The sequence below is a fragment of the Labrus bergylta genome, chromosome 8, assembly GCF_963930695.1.
Source record: "Labrus bergylta chromosome 8, fLabBer1.1, whole genome shotgun sequence".
NCBI classification, from domain to species: Eukaryota; Metazoa; Chordata; class Actinopteri; order Labriformes; family Labridae; genus Labrus; species Labrus bergylta.
This window is the reverse complement of record NC_089202.1, coordinates 30,234,350-30,254,002: the sequence shown is the minus strand read 5'-3', so window position 1 is coordinate 30,254,002 and position 19,653 is coordinate 30,234,350. Positions and strand designations below refer to the sequence as shown.

Below are 19,653 nucleotides of genomic sequence, written 5' to 3'. Positions count from 1 at the left end.
TTACTTTAACTCAAGTCCTATTCAACACTGATCTTAAGTATAATGTGTTAACCTGCACATTCTAACAGTCCTGTCAACATAACTATCAGATCCTGTTTTCTTGACAGAGCTCACAAGGAGGTCGTTGGAGGACGTAAAACAGATCCGGGCTCCATATCTGAGGTGTGTAAATGTTTATTTAAAATCACATATTCATCTAAATCTGGCTTCAAACTGAAACATTTGATCTCCTCTACCTCAACATCAGGTGAGATCTCTGATCCGCCCCTCACCTGACAGTGGGAGTGATGCTGTGGGTACTGAACACTCACCTGACAGTGGGGGTGATGCTGTGGGTACTGAACACTCACCTGACAGTGGGGGTGATGCTGTGGGTACTGAACACTCACCTGACAGTGGGGGTGATGCTGTGGGTACTGAACACTCACCTGACAGTGGGAGTGACGCTGTGGGTACTGAACACTCACCTGACAGTGGGGGTGACGCTGTGGGTACTGAACACTCACCTGACAGTGGGGGTGATGCTGTGGGTACTGAACACTCACCTGACAGTGGGGGTGATGCTGTGGGTACTGAACACTCACCTGACAGTGGGGGTGATGCTGTGGGTACTGAACACTCACCTGACAGTGGGGGTGATGCTGTGGGTACTGAACACTCACCTGACAGTGGGGGTGATGCTGTGGGTACTGAACACTCACCTGACAGTGGGAGTGATGCTGTGGGTACTGAACACTCACCTGACAGTGGGAGTGATGCTGTGGGTACTGAACACTCACCTGACAGTGGGAGTGATGCTGTGGGTACTGAACACTCACCTGACAGTGGGAGTGATGCTGTGGGTACTGAACACTCGACAAAGTGTAAAGCTCGGCGGAGGAAGGCCGAGAGAGATGACGGAGAAAATCCAGAGAATGTGAAGATTCTTGTTAAGAAAATTAAAAGTAAGTGTTCTTAACTTCATACTTCAGATATTCTGACTAACAGTATCAGACCAGCTAACTGTATCAGATAGATAATTAAAGTGTTTTACATGGTTTCTGGATGCCAGCAAGACAACCAAAGCTCACGGTTTGTGGTCTCACACTGTACAACCTGACTGTTGAGAGCTCCCGCTGTACGAGTTCAATCAGGACGGAGTGTTTCCTATTGTCATCATAAAACTCTCACAGACAGAGGTTGATTTCTCTCTCTGATAAGGTGTGTGTGTGTGTGTGTGTGTGTGTGTGTGTGTGTGTGTGTGTGTGTGTGTGTTGTGGTTGTGTCAATGTGTAAATGGAGACGGTACAAGCAGATGATCAGTGAAATGTGCTCATAGGTAAAATGGCACATATAATCTAGTTTCTGTGCCAAATGTTTTGAGAGTTTGTGGATTGTCTAATCTGAGACAGCAGTTTAAAGACTTAAAATACTTCAGTTAAAAATCAGAAATTAATGGAGAGACAAGAAAATAAAGTTGTTCTACAATTTAAATTAAATTTTATGCAAAAATCAATGTGCCCTGCTATATTTGTTTTCAATGTAGTTCCAATATTATTATTTGACTTAAATATTTCAGAAGCTAGTTAGCATAGAGGTAAGCTACTCTGGCTAGCTAACTAGCAAATCATGACAGTATTTTGAGACATTGAATCCCGATCATGACACTAAAAGAAACAGATTGAAGACTCGAGTGGAAAAGAGTATCAGACATTTTGTTTCTCTGCAACGCCATCCGGAAATAGTTCCACATCTCACATCTCAGTGGCGACTGCTTTGGACAATATCCGGTTTGTTTAAAAAAAAGTCACCAACACCTTTCATACAAGTTTCTACAGTGTCAACAAAAAGACTGTAAACGATGTGAAACAGAAAACAAAACAACGTGTGATAGATCTCACATTGAATGAGGTTCACTGACAGCAGGTTTGTAACTTTATAAAAAAAGAACATCCTAGAGAGGCTGAGTGTTTCTGACCTAAACATGTTGTTGTTGTTGTTGTTGTTGTTTTTTCAGTTTCAACCAGGGCGATGTTGTGAGGCGATATGGGCTACACTAATCCATGGAGACCTCAGGATAACAGAAGCTTTCAAGAAAACACAAGTGTCTCTGAATGCTGTAAAGGACGCAGAAGAAGAAGCTGCTGAAAACTGTATTATTATTATTTTATTATCTTATGCACATTTTCAGGTTCTTATTTTATTTTTGATATAAGCTAGAGAATGTTTTCTGTCTGAATGTTTAAGCTGCTGTGTGTTCAGTCATTCTGAGGGGGATGACTATATTTATATAATATACTGTAGCCTATATATTCTGTTTTTGTTTTTGGGGGGAGCTTTATTTGGATAGTCCTGACAGATGACACTGTCATCTGCTTTGTCGAGAATGCTGACTGGTGAAAAGTCATCTCTATAGATATGATAATCTATTATGTCATTTAAAATAAAAAATCAACAGATTATTGACCTGTCATTCCTTTGATCCCTTAGTGAATATTAGTAACAACCTGCCTGTTGTAAAAAGTCTGCTCACTCTTCTGTCAAATCTTGTAACAACTTTAAATGCACCTTTTCATTGAATAAATGAAACCCTAAAACATGTTAAAGGTAAGCTTAAAGTCTTTAATTCATGTCAAATCTAAGAAAGATCTTCTGTAAAATGATGGCGTCCACTTCACAGAGCAGAACATCACCCTGGGCTCATTTGATATGTTCTTATTGAATGATTATGAATACATTAAAACAGGTCTAATCATGTAGGCTGGATGTGTTTCATGGTCTTATAATCTATAGACAATAATATGGAGGTGTGACATTTTAATAATTCTTTACTGTGTTATGTATTATTTAAAACAGTGAACATATTGACCATATATCCTCATCATGGTCACAGGTCAAAAAGGCCGTGTAGGGGTACCACAGGGATTGTAGAGTAAAAACAGGAAGAGATTTGGGTTTATAATTGTCAATAAGTTGTTTTCTAAAGGTTTAAGTCTGGGGCTTTTTGTGCCTTCATTAGAGAGACAGGACAGTTAGAAATCAGAGAGAGAGAGAGAGGGAGAGAGGGAGAGAGGGGTAAGGAAGCCACGGGTCAGATTTGAACCCGGGCCGCCTGCTTAGAGGAGATAAAGTTGATTTGAGGACTAAGGCCTCCATACCTGGGCGCACACTCACCACCACTATAACCATTTAAAAGAAAGTGACCCTGACACGCTCCATTATGAAGCCCTGACCTCCAGAGAGTCTTCAGAGAGCTGCCCCCTCAGACACCTGGTTCTGGTTCTGTACTCCCAAGCAGAGCCCTCAGACAGAAACCCAATCAGAATCAACCAAATTATTAAAAAACAAACAGAAACAGCTCTCTCCAATGTTTAGAATTTAGACTGCAGTACCCATTTTAAACACTAGGTGTCAGAGTTACATACTGCTCTTTTTGATAATCTCCAGTCAACAGCAGATTGTCAAAGGCACACAGAGCAGTAAATTAACAACAGTGCAAGTAGACGAAACATTTTAACCTAAATATAAAGTGTCAATTTAAATACAACTTAAAGCTTAAACTTAACTTAAAAATACAAAATATAAAAGAGTAGATATAAGTGGACAGTGATCGGACTAACAGATGTAAACAGATGTAACCAGAACTATGTGCAGTAAACAAGAAATAAATATATATATACAGAGCTATGTGCAAGTAGGTAAATACTAAATGATAAGTTAATAAGGTGCATGGAGAATAATGGAACAACAATGAAGAGGAAATGTCTGCAGAGGGAGGAGAACAGTATTAACTCATCCATTCATACACGTTCACACGCTGATGGTAGAGGCCGCTGAGTAAAGAGTCCGTCAGTATTAACTCATCCATTCATACACTGATGGTAGAGGCCGCTGAGTAAAGAGTCCATCAGTATTAACTCATCCATTCACACACTGATGGTAGAGGCCGCTGAGTAAAGAGTCCATCAGTATTAACTCATCCATTCACACACTGATGGTAGAGGCCGCTGAGTAAAGAGTCCATCAGTATTAACTCATCCATTCACACACTGATGGTAGAGGCCGCTGAGTAAAGAGTCCATCAGTATTAACTCATCCATTCATACATGTTCATACACTGATGGTAGAGGCCGCTGTGTAAAGAGTCCGTCAGTATTAACTCATCCATTCATACACATTCACACACTGATGGTAGAGGCTGCTGAGTAAAGAGTCCATCAGTATTAACTCATCCATTCATACACATTCACACACTGATGGTAGAGCCTGCTGAGTAAAGAGTCCATCAGTATTAACTCATCCATTCATACATGTTCATACACTGATGGTAGAGGCCGCTGTGTAAAGAGTCCGTCAGTATTAACTCATCCATTCATACACATTCACACACTGATGGTAGAGGCTGCTGAGTAAAGAGTCCATCAGTATTAACTCATCCATTCACACACTGATGGTAGAGGCTGCTGAGTAAAGAGTCCATCAGTATTAACTCATCCATTCACACACTGATGGTAGAGGCTGCTGTGTAAAGAGTCCATCAGTATTAACTCATCCATTCACACACATTCACACACTGATGGCAGAGGCTGCTGAGTAAAGAGTCCATCAGTATTAACTCATCCATTCACACACATTCACACACTGATGGCAGAGGCTGCTGAGTAAAGAGTCCATCAGTATTAACTCATCCATTCACACGCTGATGGTAGAGGCCGCTGAGTAAAGAGTCCATCAGTATTAACTCATCCATTCACACACTGGTGGTAGAGGCCGCTGAGTAAAGAGTCCATCAGTATTAACTCATCCATTCACACACTGATGGTAGAGGCCGCTGAGTAAAGAGTCCATCAGTATTAACTCATCCATGTACTTATGGAAGAAAACGTTTTTACAAGACCTCAAAGTCAGAAAAAAGACTCATTATAGTGATTTATAAGGGACTTTGACAATGGATTTCTCAAAAAGTACACAGTAAAAGTACTTCATAGTACATGAAGTACTTGTACAACATGTGCATGCTGTCTAAGAAGTAATTAGTCCGACCATATCAGAATCATTGTGTACTCATGGAAGAATTGTTTTTTACAAGACATCAAAGTCATAAAAAAAGACTCATTATAGTGATTTATCATGGACTTTGACAGTTTTCATATTTTTTTCCCAGGAAAACTGTTGTTTTTTTTTATTGTGAACACCTTATTTTGAAAAACGGAAGTTACCGCAGACTCGCAATATTATTCTCAAACTAATTTCACCGACCTCCAAATAAATTCCCTGAACTGTATTCTGTTTCCTCCCGTTTCATACACGTGTATCTCATAGTCAGTTTTATGCTAAGACTTCTGAATTTATCACTTTTGTCTGGAAAAGGAGATTAATAACAGACTCTCTCTCTCTGTCTGTTCCTGCTGCTCGCTCTGCAGGCCGGACCATTTACCGTAAAGATCAGAATACGTGAGCACTTCAGATTTAGGGGCGGCTCACTTCACCGTGCCTGACTAGAGGAGATAATGTTGAGTTGAGGCATTCACCACCTCTAGGCTATCAGCACCCCCAATACGGATTTTAATTTTGTAGAAAGACTCTCCGAGGAATCATTCATCTAATCATTGTTGAGGTTGATTTCATAAGACGGAGACGTGCATCAGTCAGGTCACTCACCTCAGTACAGACTGAGCTCCTTTAACCATAACTGAAGGTTTTTCATTAACTGGCATTGTTAAACAATAATCCACCTCTGTACTGAGTGTTTATATGGGTTATAGTGTTAAAAAAAACCTGCTGCTAATGTCACTCAACTCTATAGATTCTTTATTTCTATATTGTGGTGCAGAAACGCTCTTTAAAATAGACTGACGCACAGTTACAGCTGATTAAAATCAACCTGGGTCAGGAGTCCGACTCTGTGCTCCCTGTAGGCTCAGCTGAAATGAAATCCATTAAATGTGCAAATCATTGAGGGCGTTACAAATACTCTGAACCACTGTTTTTGTTTCACTTTGGTTTTTCTCTGTGGGAGGAAGGACACATCACCACAAAGGAGAGTCTTTAACGTAACTCACAGGTAGGTGAATGGACTCTGAAATATGTGTTTGTTGTTCAGGATAGAAGTGATTTGTTACAAAAGCTGATCATTTTAAAGCGTTACTGCAGCGTTAGTGGTCATTTATGTGCTAAATGCTTCCTACAGTAGATTATTCAACATACATTTCTACAAATAGGCCAAAACGTCAAATTCAAGTTATAATACGAATCTTCCTGTACAGAGTCAAGAGGAAAGGTTTATAGCCCGCTAACAAAAATATACGACGGAGGATTAGGGCCACGTTAAAAATAAATAAATGAATACATTTCGAGATTAAAGTCGTAAATTAAAGAGTTCGAGACCAGCCTGCGCGAAAATGATGAAAGTAGAACTCTTAAAGTCTTTAAAGAATAAAAGAATAAAGTGGTTATTTTAGTCTACATCAGAAGAGCAGCAACATCCTGTTCTCAAATGACAAACATGGAGCACATTGTCCTCAAGGTTTCACTAATAAGGAAATGGGATACTTCCTTGTGTAGTCGGTAAAAAAACCTTGTTTATCTGTAAAATGAGGAACAGGACACAAACTGTCTCTGCACATGAGACACTTTAACAAGGCAGACCGATAACAGACACAAATAGTTGTGTTGGGGCTTTACTTATGCAGATATGAAACTGCACATGCTTTTGGCACATCATCATCTTCACATTGTCTTTAAAATATCAGCACCCTGAAAAGATACTGAAGAAACTGAAGAAAGAAGCACACTGACTTGGAGTTTGTTGTCTGCAGAGGAAAATACTTTAAGAGTTCTACTTTCATCATTTTGCGCAGGCTGGTCTCGAACTCGTTCAATTATGAGTTTAATCAAGAAATTAAAAAAAAATAAAAAATGGCCCTAATCCTCCGTCGTAAAAATACCTAATTATAGCCTACTCCCTTTTTAATTGTGACGTGGAGAAATCAACAGTTAATTAAGAACAGAATTCACATTCATGTTGGTCTGTAGCCTAAATGTTATTTATGAGCAGCTGTTCAAAGCAGTGTGGAGTTCTGTGTTCCGTGTCGGTCAATATTTAACTGCAGTACAAACATCTCTGTCAAAACATCCGTATTTATAAAGTCTATTCGTGGCAGCAGCAGGAGGAGGAGGAGCTAAACGTGAGAATATAGTCACAAAGTCCCTGATAAAGTCAAATAGATAGTCAAATCCAGAATAACAAGAACAGGTGAAGGCTCTGCAAAAAAACAATAACATGTGAAGGTTGTCAAAACAATGGAAGATTAGGGGCATCTTTGTTTTGAGAAAGAAGAGGAAGACAAGCAGAACTGGTTGAACAGGATGTTAAAAATATGTTTTACAGTAAACAGGACAAGAGGATAAACACAACAAGGCTTTTTTTATTCAGAGACGGAAATTAAAAGCATAAAAAAAGACACGCTTGCAGAGATGAGGGGTAAGTCTTACAAATATATCAGGAAATATACTTTCAGACAAATAACTGACAGCGCTGAATATAACAGAAGGGGCGGTCTTCACTTCACTTGGGTGTCACTCACTGGAAAAGTTTTATCTTTGTTTTTAATCTGAGCCTCTGATCATACCAGAGTTTCCTGATGTGGGTCTGATTTGTAGATAATGAAGTCATAAAGGTGTGCAGCAGTCAGGACACCAACAGAAGACATTTTAGAGAAATCAGACTGAAAATTTTTATTAAGGACAATGTGGAAGCTGAGATCAGCAAGAGGAAACAGCTGCAAGAGTAACTATTTCCTCTTTAATTTCCATATTACTGTGCTGCAGAGAAAGAACTTAAAGCAGAGATAAGTAACTCTGACCCCTGGTGTTTAAAACGGGTACTGCAGTCTAAATTCTAAACATTGTAGAGAGCTGTCTCCCCCCCTCCTCTCTAGAGTGGATGCTCACTCAGGTCACCATGTGGTGGACTCTGAAGCTTCAGTGTTTATCCAGCTCTGCATGGGTCTGTAAACCTTTCTGTGTTCTAACCTCTCTCCATTTTTCAAAAGCATCTCCAATATTGATCCTAGTTTGAGCACGTTTCTGCTCGTGGAGCTTATTAGAAACATGCAGAGGCTTTTTAGGTCGGGTACAATCACTTCTATCTGAACCACTTCTCTTGACCGCTTCCATCTCTGCAACACCTGTTGACCTGATAACTGCTCTCATATCTGACAAACCGAGGGGCGTCCAAAACGGCCGTGTGGGGTGGTTTTGTAAGTGCAGGTTAGGGTCAGCGTTGTGACACTTCCGGGTGTTGGGTTTGTGTTGGAGCTCCTGTGAGAGGTTTTTATCTAAGGATAAAAACAACATGCTCCTGAAACAGCTTTTTAAAAATAATCCACGGACAAATGAATTGTGAATTTTGTATATCAGTATTAAAAATCAAGGAGGATCAGATTTTTTTGTCTGTGAACATTACTTACAAATGTACAGGACAAGATCAGCAGAGATAAAAAGTCATGTTTTGTCCACAGGTGATGCCCAAACCCACACAACTTAAAGTTCCTCGCAGGAGCTTTAAAGTAAACAATCGACCATGAGTAAATCTAAACAGGAAGTTGAGGGGGTCCCGTCCTCCAACAACACTCAGAGTGAGGAAGATGAGATACAGACTTCTCATGAGAGGTAAGATAAAGAACTCTATAAGTCTATAAATTCTAGCCTGACCTCCTTTTGGAGCTATAGTGCCAAGTGGACATTACAAGATGTGCAGTTTTTGGCACTACCTTTTACCTTTCACTGCTTGCTTGTAACACACACAGCAACTCTCTTGACAGACGTTAAACTCCTCACACTTTCTTTTGTATATATATATATTTTTAAAGTAAACAAAAGTTCATCAGCACACATTTTTTTCATTCATTATCCTTTCATTGTCTTTTAAATGCTCTGTTTTTATTTAAGGTCTAAAGAGAAAGGAAAATATTCTCCTACACCAAGTGTTGTGTCGTTAAAGAGTGACCAGTCCATGGGTCATCCTCTTGTCTTTAAAAGGTAAACTGCCATGGCAGGGCAAGTCAACAAAACCTTTAGAACAACTGTTATATTAAAAATGTTTGCCGTTTCAAATCTCCAATTATTTTTAGGAATGAACAGAAAAGTAAGGAATCTCCTGCACCAAGCGGTGTGTCCATGAAGAGTGTCCAGTCCATGGGTCATCCTCTTGTCTTTAAAAGGTAACCTGCTATTTCAAAGTAAGACACAAAACCTTTAGCACAACTGTTATATTAAATATCTTTGTCTTTTTCAAATCTCCATTTATTTTTAGGGATGAGCAGGAAAGTAAGGAATCTCCTGCACCAAGCGGTGTGTCCATGAAGAGTGACCAGTCCATGGGTCATCCTCTTGTCTTTAAAAGGTAACCTGCTATTTCAAAGTAAGACACAAAACCTTTAGCACAACTGTTATATTAAATATCTTTGTCTTTTTCAAATCTCCATTTATTTTTAGGGATGAGCAGGAAAGTAAGGAATCTCCTGCACCAAGCAGTGTGTCCATGAAGAGTGACCAGTCCATGGGTCATCCTCTTGTTTTCAAACGTCAAGATCCAACTTCAAAGTGAGTCAACAGATCTTTTCAGCCCAAATTCGCTCTACAGGGGCATAATCATGTTATATAAAACCACACTATCAGAAATACATGGTTTATTTTAATGTGTAAGCCTAATGTTTTTGTCAATAAAGCTCCCATCTGACTGTAATAATCTTAAAGGGATACTTCACCCATTAGCATTAATCTTTGTATCATTAGAAACCTGGTAGTATTTTTGAATGGTCGTGCATCCCGCCCTCATTTTCCCCTGAGACGGGAAAGCTCTGCATTTCTGGGACAAAAAGTTGGGATGAATTTGATTGGATCGTTAGCATTAGTAAATGAGTGCTGGATGAGGCATCATCACACATTTGAAATTTTTTACAGGAAGTGGAAAGTTAGTTATTCTGATGTAAAAATACTAAAATAAGGCTTTATTGAGATATATTTGGCGGATAAATGAACATTTAACACATTTAACGCTGGATTAAAACCTGGAAAATGTTTTGTTCATTTCATGGGGACTTTAAGAATAATGTGAGAAGTGACTCATCAGTCCAGTCAACATCACCAACAGATCAATTTTTCTTCACAGAGTTCACGAGGAGCCATCAGAGGATTTCAGTGGAAGTAAAACTGACCTCGCCTCCATTTTCAAGGTGTGTAATGTAAAAGCCATGAAACCAACTATTTAAAATGTAGAAAACAGAAAAACAGATACTGTAGTTTGCCTAAAAGAAAATCGACATATAAAGATCTTCTCTACCTGTACACCAAAAATAATGAATTCATGTCATGAAATCCGACATTGTGTACTATTCTTATGGCTCTTTTATACTGTAAGTATACTGAGTGCTCGAAGATTGCTTTTATAAGTATTTCCCGAGATTTCTGAGCAGTAGTTAAGAAACAGTAAACACTGTGAGCACTGAGCAGTGAGGAATATTAAGTAATTTAAGTTTCAGGATGTGTTTTGTTTTGCCAGGACTGAAATGCTTCTAGATCATTTGTTATGGGTGTGTTTAATGTGAGGTTTACAGCAAATTTTGTCATCAATGGTCACGCTAAGAAATTCTGTTTCATGTCTCATTCGATGTTTATACCTTCTATGCACACTTGTATTTCATTGTTTATCTTGTAGTTTCCAAATATCATGAATTTCTTCTTGTTAAGATTTAATGATAACTTCTTAAAGTCTAACATTTTTTTATTTAGTTGAGTTCTGAGTTGATTACACAGCTCACCTGAAGCTAAAATGTTTGTGTCATCAGCCAATAATACAAACTTCGATGCATGTTATTTTACTCAAGTCACTGAAATTCAGAATGAATAATACTGGGCCCAACACTGATCCCTGTGGGACACCACACTGTAATGCCCAAACAATCAGAGTCAAACTCTTCCATTTTCACAAATTGCTTCCTGTTTTTTAAATAGCTTCTGACCCACTGTAAGCCTCCCTTATCCCACATCTTTCTAGTTTATAGACTAACATTTTATGGTTAATTGTGTCAAATGCTTTTTCAGGTCAATAAATAAACCAACTGCATGTTTCTTATTATCCAGGGAATTCATTATTTTGTCAACGAGTTCTGCTACAGCTAGTGTTGTCGATCATTTTTTTTCAGAATCCATACTGATTGTCAGAGAGTAAGTTGTGTTTCTCTATCAAATTTTCCAGTGTGCCAATTAAAAGTTTTTTTTATAGTTTTTGAGAATTGTGGGAGAAGCGAAACAGGTCTGTAATTTGAGAATTGGTGTTTGTCTCCGGTTTTATACAACGGTATGACCTTTGCTACTTTCATTTGATTTGGAAATTTTCAAGTTCTCCTGCAGACATTACTCAGGTACACATGAATCAAGCCCGAGACCAGACTCGTGCACAGTGGCAGACTACGTTAGTGTTCACACTGATCAAATGAACCAGACTTTGGGGTCAAGCGTTCTTGGATCCGGGCCTGGGTTCCAAATATGAACTATTCTAGTTCTACTAGAATTACTACTATTCTAAATGGAAAGTCACATCAATATTATCCAATTTCAGGTTCTGGAGGAAAACATTGTTGCTTTTGTGAAGGATGAGCTTAAGAAGTATGAAAAGGTTCTGAACGCAGATTACCCAGAATGCTCAGGGGGTCAAAACAGAGAAGAGGAGATGACTGATGAGCAGAGCTGGAGCAGCAGAGAGGCATTTCTGAAGGTCACACAGGAGTTCATGAGGAGAATGAAGCTGGAGGACTTGGCCATCCTTCTGCAGAACAGTAAGAGGCCTTCAATTAATGCAGAAAAAAGAAGAGTAAAAAAATTACAACAAAGCGGATCATATGGTTTCATTAAGAGTTTGCATTGGTGAAAATTCTCACAATCCTTACTTTAACAATCTAATGATAACCTTTGACTCTTGAATGAACATAAAACCATAGATGAATCACATGTTTACATATTCACAACTGTGTCTTCTTTTTCCTCGTAGGAACTCTTGCTCCAGTTTGCCGTTGTAAACTTAAATCCAGCCTGAAACAAAAGTTTCAAAACTTCTTTGATGGTATTCCTGAAGCAGGTTATCCAACCCTTCTGAATCAGATGTACACAGAGGTCCACATCACTGAAGGAGGGACGTCAGAGGTCAATTATGAACATGAAATCAGACAGATTGAAACAGCATCCAGGAAACAAGACAGACCGGAGACAACGATTCAATGCAAAGACATCTTTAAGGTCTTTTCTAGACCAGATAAACGGATCAGAATCGTGATGACAAAAGGTGTAGCTGGCATTGGGAAAACAGTCTTAACACAGAAATATACTCTGGACTGGGCTGAAGGCAAAGCAAACCAAGAGATGCAGTTCACATTTCCATTCACTTTTAGAGAGCTGAATGTGCTGAAGGAGAAGATGTTCAGTCTGGTGGAACTTGTTCAACACTTCTTCCTTGATGTCAAAGAATCAGGAATCTGCAGGTTTCAAGAGTTTCAGGTTTTGTTCATCTTTGACGGTCTGGATGAGTGCCGACTTCCTCTGGACTTCCAAAACAACGAGATCCTGACTGATGTCAAAGCGCCCGCCTCGGTTGACGTGCTGCTGACAAGCCTCATCAGGGGGGCACTGCTTCCCTCTGCACACATCTGGATAACAACACGACCTGCAGCAGCCAATCAGATCCCCCGTAAGTGCATTGACATAGTGACAGAGGTCAGAGGATTCACAGACGAACAAAAGGACGAGTATTTCCAAAAGCGATTCAGGGATGAGGAGCAAGCCAGCAGAATCATCGCTCATGTGAAGACATCACCGGGCCTCCACATCATGTGCCACATCCCCGTCTTCTGCTGGATCACTGCTACAGTTCTGGAGGACGTGTTGATAACTAGAGAGGGTCCAACTCTCCCCAAGACTTTCACTGAGTTGTTCAGCTACTTCCTGGTGGTGCAGTCCAAAATAGCTAGAATCAAGTATGATGATGGAGGGGCTGAGGGAGATCCCAACTGGAGTCCCGAGAGTAAGGAGATGATTCTTTCTCTGGGAAAACTTGCTTTTGAGCAGCTGCAAGAAGGCAACCTGATCTTCGAAGAATCAGACCTGATGGAGTGTGGTATCGACATCAGAGCAGCCTCTGTGTACTCAGGAGTTTTCACACAGGTCTTTAAAGAGGAGAGAGGACTGTACAAGAATAGAGTGTTCTGCTTTGTCCATCTGAGTGTTCAAGAGTTCCTGGCTGCTCTTTATGTCCATCTGACATTCTTCAAATCTGGTGGCAATCTGTTGTCAGAAGAAAAAACATCGCTGTGGTCTAAATTGGTGGGTGTCAGTCCTGAAACCTTTTACAAGAGTGCTGTGGACAAGGCCATCCAGAGTCCAAATGGACACCTGGATTTGTTCCTTCGCTTCCTTCTAGGTCTTTCTGTGCAAACTAATCAGTCTATCCTTAAAGGCCTGGTGACGGAGACAAGGAACAGTTCACAAATCAATCAGCAAACAGCCCAGTACATCAAGAAGAGGATGAATGAAAGTATTTCCCTGGAGAGAAGCATGAATCTGCTTCACTGTCTGAATGAAGTGAAGGACTCTTCTCTGGTGGAGGAGATCCAACAGTCTTTGAGTTCAGGAAGTCTCTCAGCGGATAAACTGTCTCCTGCTCAGTGGTCAGCTCTCGTCTTCATTTTACTGTCATCAGAAGAAAATCTGGACGAGTTTGACCTGACGAAATATTCTGCTTCAGAGGAAGCTCTTCTGAGGCTGCTGCCAGTTGTGAAAGCCTCCACTAAAGCTCTGTAGGTTAAAAGATGACATAAATTGAATCAATTAAAATGTACTACTTTGAATAATCTCACAATCCCTGTGTTGTTGTTGATTCTTCTTTAGGCTGAGTGGATGCAGTCTCTCAAAGAGAAGCTGTGAAGCTTTGTCTTCAATACTCAGCTCCCCTTCCTCTAATCTGAAAGAACTGGACATGAGTAACAATGACCTGCGAGATTCTGGGCTGAAGTCGCTCTGCGCTGGGCTCGAGAGTCCGCACTGTACACTGGAGGTTCTCAGGTCAGTAGTGTTTAACTGATGACTGTTTACTAGTTGTATAAATAAGAAAAAGTACATATTTACTATTTATTTAAATTATATTGTTTAATCTTTCTCACTCGTCATACTTCTACTTGTATGCTGATGACACAGTGCTATATTGTTTTGCTGATACTTAACATCATGCAGTCAAATCTTTAAACAATCTGCAAGGGAGACTTTATATATCTCTTCTGACCTGAGGAACAACCTGGTAACCCCCAGGTGGCGTGGAGAAAGATGCATTAAGATTTATTCTACTTACTTTTATAGCTTTCGCACTTGAAGAAAACTCCGGATATTTGCCAGAGGAGCTGCATGTGTGAACGCAAACAGACACATTTCTTACTCTGATTTCACCCAGAGTTTGTCAAGCAAGACCCCTAGTATTTTTTCCACAGCAAGTAAAAGTTGTGAAAGAGCTGATGTGAGATTGCATCAGGATATTGGCCGGAGAATTAACCTCAAGCCATTGGGACCAAACATGGCTTTTTGAGCCTTCGTAGAACTGACTTTGACAAAAAGATAATTGCAACAGCAGTTCTAACAATAAAAGAGGATCAATGATAAACCTTGTAAATGTGGTTGTTTGTAGGCTGTCCGGCTGCCTGATCACAAAGAAAGGCTGTGCTTCTCTGTTCTCTGCTCTGTGGTCCAGTTCCTCCAATCTGAAAGAGCTGGACCTGAGCTACAATAATCCAGGAAATTCAGGAGTGAAGCTGCTTTCTGGCCTGCAGAAACTACAAACTCTAAGGTATGGACGGACAAGAGTGTTGGTAGTTTGCGTAAGCGGGTCATTGAGTTGCACCCAAAGCATTCAGGAGTAACATCCTTTGTTGTTGATAAGAGCTGACATGTCTTTCTTTTTGCATCAGGGTGGACCATGAAGGCTCGCAGTCAATGAAACCTGGTCTTAGAAAGTGTAAGTTGTGTTGTTTATAATGAGAAGGTGTAGAATAAAATTGTTTTTTAATTGACAAAATTTCAAGAGTAAACTTGCTAGTAAACTAGCAATAGTTTTGTACCAAGGACAATGAAGCATCTGCAGGTTTTTACAACTAATTCGTATACAAAACTGCATGACGGATAACCTCTCAGCTGTTCTGATGCATACAGCTGAATGTTTCCACATTTAGTTTAAAGGTCTAGGGTGGCCGGTAGGGTTCACACGCTCAGCAACTGATGAAACGACATACATTTGGAAAAACGCTCATCCCTTTGTTACAGTTTAACATTCTCCCTGGCATCAAACACTGACACTTCACCCACAGAGAGCCCTCTGCCCTGGGCCGGGCCTGACAAGTTCAAAATCCTGGCGGACGGAAGTCCCGTACACAAGCCGGGCAACGGTGCCGGTAGCCGGGCAGCCAACTTAGCACAGCTACCGGTCAATGAGACCTCATTTCTCAAAGCTGTGTTTTTTTCCCCCCTACATGCTATAAAGTCGCGTTTGCCTACAATAGAAAGTGGGGCAGAAATGCTGCTCCGGTGGTGTTTAGATAATAAATCTACTCCCACGTCTCCCTCCCGCATCTGTGAGCGACCTGAGCAGTGATTCAATGAGAGCAGCCCGGGTACGCCAGGAGAAGCCTGGCACGTTGTCATCATTGTCTCATGTTAGCAGCTTTACCCGCTGTACCCAAGTTATGTCTCAGGTTTGAAACATAAAACAATCAATAAATCTATCTTGCGGCAAAAAGTTGTCTCATTCCTCGTCGATCTTCATGTCAGCTTTATGAGTGTATAACCTTACAAACCTACCTCAACTAGCATAATGAATGCCCCTCTCCAATGAAGCCATTAAGCCACAGACTATAGTCAGCATGCTAATAGTTGAATACACAAACACATACTCCACATGCTAGTGTTGTAGTCTTATAACAGTGTTTAATGACGTGGCCAAATAACCTGTCAGTTGTGGTCTTGACCGGTCTTGATTTAAAATCCAGTCCACCCAGTCTGAGACCGAGACAAGACAGAGAAAAACTGAAGACTGACTTTGAGTACTACAACACTACCATATGCTAACAACGGGCTGTAGATGCTAGTAGAGTCAGATCCGCGCAAAATACGGTAACATCACTGTACCTTGTCAGTCGACATGGTTCTTTGGCTTCTCTCAACGTCTGCGCCGACGTCTCTATGCTCTTTTTGTCAACAAATGCATTCAGTGGGGGGAGGCGTAAGTGCACTATGTGTGTCTTACGACAGTGCAGTTGCATGTAGAGTCCTTCATTGGGCGCCAAAGCACACTCAACTAAATTCCTATATATGGTTGCCTAAATTATAATAATTCTGCAATTGATAATTTTTCACATAACTGCTGCTGACTTTATTTTCCTCTCTCCTTTAGACTCTTGTGAACTCACACTGGACCTAAACACAGGAAGCAGAAATGTCATAGTGTCAGAAAACAACAGGAAGCTGTCAGTGGTCAGAGAGAAGCAACCATATCCTGAAGATCCACAGAGATTTTCATACTGGAAGCAGCTGCTTTGTAAAAACCGTCTGACTGGTCGCTGCTACTGGGAGGTGGAGTGGACGGGAAACGTCTATATCGCAGTGACGTACGAAGGTATCAAAAGGAAGGGGGAGGGAGACGACAGCTGTTTGGGAAGGAATGATCAGTCCTGGAGTCTCAGCTGCTCAGATGACGGTTACTCCGTGCTGATCAGAAACTCAAAAAAACCCATTCCCGTCCCCGTCTCAAACAGAGTGGGGGTGTACCTCGACTGGCCAGCTGGTACTCTGTCCTTCTACAAAATCTCCTCTGATGAAATGACCCACCTCTACACCATTAAGACCACCTTCAGGGAGCCGGTCTATCCTGCTTTCAGGATCAAGATGGACCCGTTTAAATCAACAGTGTTTTTGTGTCAAATATAGACATTGGGTCCAATCTTAAACCGGCCAAGTGCCCAGATTGAGTAAGCGACAAATGGACTTATTTGCCGTATCTGAGCACATTAGTGTGTTTGTCTTTAAATGAGGTTTTTAAAGGAGCATTATTGTCAAGTCACTATTTAGAAGCAGCAGTAAGGGATTGATGGTTCTAAAATAGTGCAATCGTGGCACAATTTTTCCTGCTTTTTAAATATTTGTTTTGCCTTTATTTAGACGGATAGACAGAGTAGGGATGTTGGGAATGACAAGCAGGAATGGGGGCCACAGGTCAGACTTAAAACTGGGCCGTCAACTTGGAGGACTATATGGACTGTACATAAGGGCACGACCTTATCACCAGGCCATCAGCGCCTGATTTCCTGCTTTCTAAAAGAGACATTTTTTCAGACAGTAAGTTGAATAAACAAATGCGGCATCGGGGTAGGGATCCCCAAAAGATGGGGTAAAGATGACTACTCATTGATTTTAAAACGTCTTAATCGCAGACATTAATCGAACTTTAACACTTGTAAGAGTTTAAGATTCTAAACACTTTAAAAATAGAGAAAAAAATACAAAGAAATAAGTGAAAAATTACAAATCTATCTATATATGATAAAATAAAAGAACAAAAAAAATGTTTTTTAGGTAGAGCCATTTAAAATAAATTGACCCCTCGAACAGTGTGTGCCCATGATGACAACAACTAATCAGCCGTTTTTTGTTTTTTTGTACCAGGCTGTAAATATGTTTATTTATGCTGTAAAAACTACTTTTTTTTTACCGGTCATGTGTATGTGACTTCCTGCGTTCCTGGAGCCAGCCTAACCCTTGTGCACTTTTTTAAGACCAGAGGTTGCGGCTTGCTCATGAGGCAAAGTCCATCCTGTAGGACCCTCAGCACCCTCTTCATGCAGAGTTTAGACTTCTGCCAACAGGGAGGAGGTTCACTTCTGCTTTTTGGACTGCTGGACTTTGTGACTCATATCTCACTCACCTGTATCGTGATGAAATACATGTATGTATATGTGTATTTTGTGCAGTTTTTATGACGTGTATCACCCGTATTGACTTCTGTTGCAAAGCATAATTGCCCCCTCGGGGACAATAAAGATTTTCCAATCCAATCCAAAAATGTATAGACAAAAAGAGTGCAACACAGCATGTTGCATAGTAACCATTTAATGTCAATTATAATGTTTTTATGATCGTGGGAAGCCAAATCTTTATCAGTTAAATGCCCAGCACAAGTTCAGAGCGCATACCCTGTTTGCTTTAGCCTCTAAACAGTCAACTAGAGATTTGGGAACCTCACTGAGTAGCAACATGCACCAGTTCCTATTCCTAAAGCCTCCATCCTCCTGAGCACTGCACTGGGCTTTTAAGCACTGAGGCCAGGTGTGCCTCATTGAGCAATCAGTAGCTTCACCTGGGCAGAGCTGGAGACAACGGAAGGGACAAACAGCACAGGGAAACATACAGCTGTAACAACTGTGGTTTGGAAGGAGGACTATGAGAAGAACTCTGTTTATTTCCCTCATCTCTCTGAAATCCTTATATTATTTTCTGCTTTGTGCATTCAGTCTAATTCTGTCCTGGTAGTCCTGGTCACACCCTGGGCCTTATTGTTTATGGCCAGATTGTGCCCAGATTATACACTCTTTAAATAGCTCAGAGGGATCTTAGATACGCCCATAATGGTCAAGGGACATACACTTTAACTATGCGCCATAGATCTTAGAAAAGCATCCTGTTAGTCTTCTTTTCTTTATCTAAGGGGGTTAATGTCCACTCTGTAAGTATAACTTCTTTTGATGTGGAAAAAGTGTATGTAGCATTCTGTGCTATAACAGGCTAAGTGATATAATATTGAGGTCATTAAATGTACTCTTTCAAAATATACTTTGATGTACTTTTCTGTTTCTTGTGGTTTCCCTGACTACAGAATCGAATCTTTACAAAAATTCATGTCAGGTGTCAAAATATCTCAGTTAAGTGACTTAAAGCATAGCTTAAAAGCTTCAACACCATCAAAATGCAGTTAAAGGAAGAATGAGCGACTTTCTGATGCAGTAGATGTCGCCCATGAGCACCAGCATGAAACCAAAACAAACTGCTGTTTGGCCACACCTCCTCCATACTGAAGCCTCCGCTCTCCTCCAGAGACACACCTCAAGCTCTCCTATACTCATGTTCACACCAAGGAGTTTAGCGAAAACGGCGGATAAAATTATCCTCGGCTCGAGCTGCAATCACCGGTGGCCTGCGTTGTTGTGTTAGCATGCTAATGTTAGCGCTCTTTAGTTAGCTCGCAGCTTCACATTTCATGTAAACTGACACAGAATGAGTGTGATCTAAAAACTCTTACTAACATCCAAATAATCAGTGAGTATGTTCTTCTTCTCTCTAGTTTTTGACTAAAACAGCTTTTATACACAAGGGGAGGAGCCGGCCGTCCCGTCCATGTAAACACAGCTCTGACAACAACACAGCCAGCGGGACTCGAGCTTCTCCCTCATTGTAGACAGTCATGACTCAGAGACACATTTACACAGGAGAGACTTTATGATTTATCTATGTATGAAATGTGGCACATTTCTTTAATACCTCCTGTATAGACAACATGTATGTAACACAATGAACCATTTGGATTTGTAA

The 19,653-nt window shown here is 40.5% G+C and overlaps 2 protein-coding genes across 3 annotated transcripts in view; both read left to right on the top strand.

Moving 5' to 3' along the window:
* LOC136179907 (polysialoglycoprotein-like) overlaps positions 1 to 2,736 on the top strand; it is a 6,897-nt gene extending 4,161 nt beyond the window's left edge. For both annotated transcript variants that reach the window (XM_065958374.1, XM_065958373.1), the window contains exons 5-7: positions 108 to 162; positions 248 to 944; positions 1,997 to 2,736. In XM_065958374.1, coding sequence (XP_065814446.1) covers positions 108 to 162; positions 248 to 944; positions 1,997 to 2,019 — 775 coding nt within the window. In that variant the 3' untranslated portion in view covers positions 2,020 to 2,736. The remainder of the gene's footprint in view (positions 1 to 107; positions 163 to 247; positions 945 to 1,996) is intronic.
* Positions 2,737 to 5,528: 2,792 nt separating this feature from the next.
* Positions 5,529 to 18,897, top strand: LOC110000875 (NLR family CARD domain-containing protein 3). The gene is made up of 13 exons (XM_020656242.3): positions 5,529 to 6,043; positions 8,502 to 8,652; positions 8,932 to 9,021; positions 9,114 to 9,203; positions 9,296 to 9,385; positions 9,478 to 9,585; positions 10,154 to 10,217; positions 11,603 to 11,819; positions 12,032 to 13,829; positions 13,921 to 14,094; positions 14,708 to 14,866; positions 14,988 to 15,034; positions 16,466 to 18,897. Exons 2-13 carry the CDS (start codon positions 8,564 to 8,566, stop codon positions 16,996 to 16,998), a joined length of 3,459 nt encoding a protein of 1,152 aa, XP_020511898.2. The 5' UTR covers positions 5,529 to 6,043; positions 8,502 to 8,563; the 3' UTR covers positions 16,999 to 18,897.
* The last annotated feature ends 756 nt before the right edge of the window (positions 18,898 to 19,653 follow it).